Below are 6,000 nucleotides of genomic sequence, written 5' to 3' on the forward strand. Positions count from 1 at the left end.
TGTATTAGGATCCAGCGCCCTGCTTGTGGGAGATCCTCTTTTGGCTGGGGCCTGAGAAAGGATGTCTTTATCTGACTCTTTTAAATGCCATCACAGGATTCCCATTACTGTAACGTTACAGTAGTAGTGGGTATACCTGGTCCCTGGTGGTTATGGAGTTCACTGGCTGCTGGCCTAAAAGGCATTAGACTCTAGGCTGGTCTGAATTCTGATCCTGAAACATACTTCAGTCACTCATTTATTCATGTCTTGAATAATTTTAGGAATCATTGTAGGAATGAGGACAGAGAGCAAACAGATGAAGGCCTTCTTCTCAGTTCTTTCAACTGGGGAAAGGTGCTGTTTGAACCTTTGAGTTACGAACTACATGTCTGTGAAATACAAATGCATATAAATAAATGGTTTTATTAGGTCTAGGCTGAAGCTCAGGCACTGCTCTAGGGCAATTCCACAATTGCCCCGATACACCCACATGGGTCTTCAAAAGCTGTTCCTTTCCGTCATTAATCTCATTAAAATCTCGGCATGCAATTATTGCAATTTATCTATTTATAACTGTAGAGTACCTTCCCTTCCATTAATTATGGTGCTTGGTCTCACCTTATTTGTGTGTGTGTGTGTGTGTGTGTGTGTGTGTGTGTGTGTGTGTGTACAGTGCAGAGACACTGAAACACTGGCCTGCATAAACGAGGATTGATTTATGGTTTAGCTTTGCCAGCATAAACGTGAGGAACAGCAAAGCGAACCAGGAGTTGCACGGCCCGACGAACACATTGTAAAAAACGAAAGCTTCTAATAAACAAATGCACCACCTCACTCAAGCATCACGCTGTGTCAGTTTGGTTTTAAAGTACAGCAGCAACAAGAAACAGGCAACAACAAAGGGATTCCTTTGTTCGGGACACTCTCTGGAAATCTGCTCACGGCAGGGGTATCCTCGGCTTGTCCGTCCATCCAGCAGGCACGCAAACACACTCGGGGGACCAGGCAGAGGTCGATTCATGTTCCCAGGCTCCTCTGCCCTTCTGCTGTCCTTTCCACACTAGACTCCCTCTGACATAGGACTGCCATCTGTTTGCATGCTCAGCAGCAAAGAAATCTTGTTTTTAAAGGAGGTATTACTGCGTTTATACTCTATAGAGTGCAGCATGTCAAATATCACACGTGGGCAGGCCCGTGGTTTAGGTTTCCTTTCAAACTAGTGGTAAGGGACATGAATAAAATTACAATATCATGGTATTCAGATCGTATTATCACAGTTTAATTGAACATTAAATTATATTTAAATGTACATCAACTAATTTTTCTGCATTAAATTGATTTAACACTTACATTTTGCTCAAGGCCTCAATCACACAAACGCTGACGCTGATTATTTGGATTGGACCGTATAGAAAGAATGCACATTGATGTCCGTTTTACCAAAGTATCCGAATCACATGGTCAAATTAAGTGTTTACGTTCATCTAGAAAAGCAGAGGGTTTAACTGACACTAGACTATGATGCTAGCCAATGATACGAATCAAACAGGACCCTGTTTTAAAACTAAACAGCTATGTCATGGTCCAGGTGGAGGATACATCACCCAGTACAAGTTTTCAATCAATCAATCACTCATACATTCATTATCTGTAACCCTTATCCAGTTCATGGTCGCGGTGGATCCAGAGCCTACCTGGAATCATTGGGCGCAAGGCGGGAATACACCCTGGAGGGGGCGCCAGTCCTTCACAGGGCAACACACACACACACACACACATTCATTCACACACTCACACCTACGGACACTTTTGAGTCGTCAATCCACCTACCAATGTGTGTTTTTGGAGCGTGGGAGGAAACCGGAGCACCCGGAGGAAACCCACTCAGACACAGAGAGAACACACCACACTCCTCACAGACAGTCACCCGGAGGAAACCCACGCAGACACAGAGAGAACACACCACAATCCTCACAGACAGTCACCCGGAGGAAACCCACGCAGACACAGAGAGAACACACCACAATCCTCACAGACAGTCACCCGGAGGAATCCCACGCAGACACAGAGAGAACACACCACACTCCTCACAGACAGTCACCCGGAGGAAACCCACGCAGACACAGAGAGAACACACCACACTCCTCACAGACAGTCACCCGGAAGAAACCCATGCAGACACAGAGAGAACACACCACACTCCTCACAGACAGTCACCTGGAGGAAACCCATGCAGACACAGAGAGAACACACCACACTCCTCACAGACAGTCACCCGGAAGAAACCCATGCAGACACAGAGAGAACACACCACACTCCTCACAGACAGTCACCCGGAGGAAACCCACGCAGACACAGAGAGAACACACCACACTCCTCACAGACAGTCACCCGGAAGAAACCCATGCAGACACAGAGAGAACACACCACACTCCTCACAGACAGTCACCTGGAGGAAACCCACGCAGACACAGAGAGAACACACCACACTCCTCACAGACAGTCACCCGGAGGAATCCCACGCAGACACAGAGAGAACACACCACACTCCTCACAGACAGTCACCCGGAAGAAACCCATGCAGACACAGAGAGAACACACCACACTCCTCACAGACAGTCACCTGGAGGAAACCCACGCAGACACAGAGAGAACACACCACACTCCTCACAGACAGTCACCCGGAGGAATCCCACGCAGACACAGAGAGAACACACCACACTCCTCACAGACAGTCACCCGGAGGAAACCCACGCAGACACAGAGAGAACACACCACACTCCTCACAGACAGTCACCCGGAGGAAACCACACAGACACAGGGAGAACACACCACACTCCTCACAGACAGTTACCCGGAGGAAACCCACGCAGACACAGAGAGAACACACCACACTCCTCACAGACAGTCACCCGGAGGAAACCCACGCAGACACAGAGAGAACACACCACACTCCTCACAGACAGTCACCCGGAGCGGAAATTGAACCCACAACCTCCAGGCCCCTGGAGCTGTGTGACTGCGACACCTACCTGCTGCTCCACCGTGCCGCCCTATCAATCAATCAATCAAATTTTATTTATATAGCGTTTTTCACAACAAAAAGTCGTCACAAAGCAGCTTTACAGAGATCCGGGTCCAAGCCTCCTATGAGCAAGCCAGGGGCAACAGTGGCAAGGAAAACCTCCCTCAGCACACGAGGAAGAAACCTTGGATAGAACCAAGACTTATACGGGGAACCCATCCTCCTCGGGTCGACACCGGAGACACAACAGAGAACAGAACAGAGTCTCACAGACAGTTTCATCAGTCTCTAACACAGACAACAATGCAAAAAGTAAGCTATTGGATGAAGCACTAATAATGATACTTAAGACAATGTTCTTGAAAAATATAAACACGTCCAGCAACGTATTGTTCTATTTATAACCTGCTGTTTGACAACTCAATAAGTACATATCGTTGTGTCCAATTTAAAAACATGCATCTCCATTTTTTACATAGTTTATTACAGCATTTGAACACAGCCACTGTCCTTCACATCGTATGAAAACATCATGATGACAGAACCAATAGAAACGGAAAATCCTTTTACATTTGCTTCCACTGAAAGTTAAGAAGGTTTTTTCTCCTTCTCCTCTGAGATACATTATTATAATTGAGCAGCAGCAGCAACATAAACATACAAGTTCTGACTACTTCATTCAGACATGTGGTGTCACATTAGTCCTGTTCAGCCAACACCGGTCAGAACCAAAATACTCCAGAACCTCAAAATAGTCATGAGCAAAGTCCAGCAACAGGAGACAGCCCAGCGCCGGCCAAACCCACCGAGTACAGTCCAGTCAAGCCACTTCTAATTTAGAAGCAATGCAGAACAAATGCAGGACAAAACACTTCCCTCAGTCCAAAACATCCCACCGTGTTCTTAGAGGATCTACACTCAACATCTCTTCTGATTAAAGCTAAGAATATGTATCAGAAACACAGAGAAACTGAGACCAGAGAGAGCACTACTCTTTTGCCACAAACCTGAAACAGTTAGGAATAATAACAGTGTAATAACGAAGATGCAGTGATTTGTTTTAGATTTCCTTCCTCAAATCCGAGATTTAACTGAATGTTTTTAGTCTTTAATCTTTAATCCACAGCTCACGGGTCCTCTCACGCACACACGTTCTCTGCGTTGTCCATAATTCACGGAAAAATGACTGGAAAGAGTGGAATTAATATAATGACTGTAAGAAGACGTGGCTATAAAGTGAGGCTTTGTCAGATATATATCACTGTATAAACTTGGTCACAGTGTTTTAACTGTACAAACCATTAGCTGAAATTAACCTTATATTAAAGAGAAATGGAGTTTTAAGGAATTATTTAGGTATATATATATAAATAGTCGTCGCTGTATAAATAGGTTTTCCTGCCTGTCTTTGCCCTCAGAGGTTAGCTTTAGCTGTCAACACAGCAAAACAAATTCATCATTTTTACACAGTAGGAGCAGCTTAAAACGCTGAAAACATATCACCTTTTTCTTGACGACTGGAAGAAAGAATTTCTTCCTCCTTTGGGTTCGCTACCTGGGTGATTATGGACGTGTTGTCCATGGAAAACGGGAGTTTTTATTATTATTTCTTGCCTAAAGTCACTCGTATTTTTCCGCCGTTGGTCGTTCGCTAGCGAGCTAGCCAAGACCGTCTCGCACACGGTAACGGTTATCTCTCCGCATTAAAATCCCACTGTCGGTGAACGCCAGATCCCGATTTTTCGTGCCTGTTCGTCGTTAAACCGCCGGGACCGTCAACATCTCGGCTCCGGTAAGATGTGCAGAAGCGGCTCATTCAATCCTGCTGCATTTAGGTCTCCACACACGCTCGTAAAACCAGCACCTCCCAGAAGATGAGAGCCAGAGCAGCGGTGGATTTGGGGGTTATTTTTGTTTTATACCAATTTTCGTACAAGGCCCGCCCTCGTGTGTTATGATTGGATGTTGGTACCAAACTCTTGTGGCTGATTGGGCCGAATGACTGTCAAAATAACACGCTAGCCAATCGAAGCGCAGGAGATGGAATCTAAAAGCCAATCACAGTGTAGGAAGGCGGGAATGACCGTTCTACCGGTGGTAAACTAACAAAATCAGAAGGCTAGGAAGAAAGGGAGCAACACTTTATCACTGCGTTTTTTATTCATGAGATTTAGCTGGGGTGGGAGAGGGAGTGGGGATGTGTGACAGGATGATTGTGGGGATGGGGGGCATGTAAACAAGAACAGTGTCGTAAAATTCTTTTAAAGGAGGCAGGAGAGGAAAGCTATAAGGTGTTCAGCACGAAGGGTGCAAACCTAAATCTGTCTTTAACCGGATGGGAGGTCAATAAATAAAAATGTACAGTGCTGTGCTGCTGTCCGAGACCTCCTCTGGTTGTGTCATTTCCAGTCGAAACAGATTTATGTCCAAGTTACTCTTTTCAGCAGATATTTCTGAAGACATGAGAAATTCCAAAAAGAGGGATTTCTCAGTTAAATAACTTCAGCCCAAAGTTGATGATTGTCAAAGAGGAATGTCCTGCTCTTTTCCTGTTGGACATAGCCCAGTAAACATTTAGCCGTTGATTCAACGTTGAAATAACGTAATGACTGCCGTCTAATCAACGTTCTCTTAAGGTTGAAAATGAAAGTTGAAAACACGTCCAAACACAGACATTGAAAAGACGACTATTAGACGTATTTTGGACGTCCATTGACGTTATTAATTGGTCCTGAAATAAATTACTTGTATAAAACGCGTTTTGGACGTCCACTGACGTTATCGATTGGTCACCACTTAACTAACTTATTAAGATGGAATTTGGACGTCCATTGACGTTTAAAATATGTCCTTGACGGACAGACTACTTTTAGACCTATTTTGAACGTCCAGGGACGTTCCTTGTTTACTGGGAATAAGTTAGTTAAGTGGTTACCAATCGATAACGTCAGTGGACGTCCAAAACGCGTCTAATAGTCGTCTTTTCAATGTCT

General features: G+C 44.9%; 1 protein-coding gene across 2 annotated transcripts in view; it reads right to left on the bottom strand.

Annotated features, from left to right (window-relative positions):
• ctdspla (CTD (carboxy-terminal domain, RNA polymerase II, polypeptide A) small phosphatase-like a) overlaps positions 1-4,875 on the bottom strand; it is a 41,818-nt gene extending 36,943 nt beyond the window's left edge. For both annotated transcript variants that reach the window (XM_066676182.1, XM_066676174.1), the window contains exon 1: positions 4,511-4,875. In XM_066676182.1, coding sequence (XP_066532279.1) covers positions 4,511-4,589 — 79 coding nt within the window. In that variant the 5' untranslated portion in view covers positions 4,590-4,875. The remainder of the gene's footprint in view (positions 1-4,510) is intronic.
• Between the last annotated feature and the right edge of the window lie 1,125 nt (positions 4,876-6,000).

Source organism: Hoplias malabaricus, chromosome 1, assembly GCF_029633855.1.
Source record: "Hoplias malabaricus isolate fHopMal1 chromosome 1, fHopMal1.hap1, whole genome shotgun sequence".
Classification (NCBI taxonomy): domain Eukaryota; kingdom Metazoa; phylum Chordata; class Actinopteri; order Characiformes; family Erythrinidae; genus Hoplias; species Hoplias malabaricus.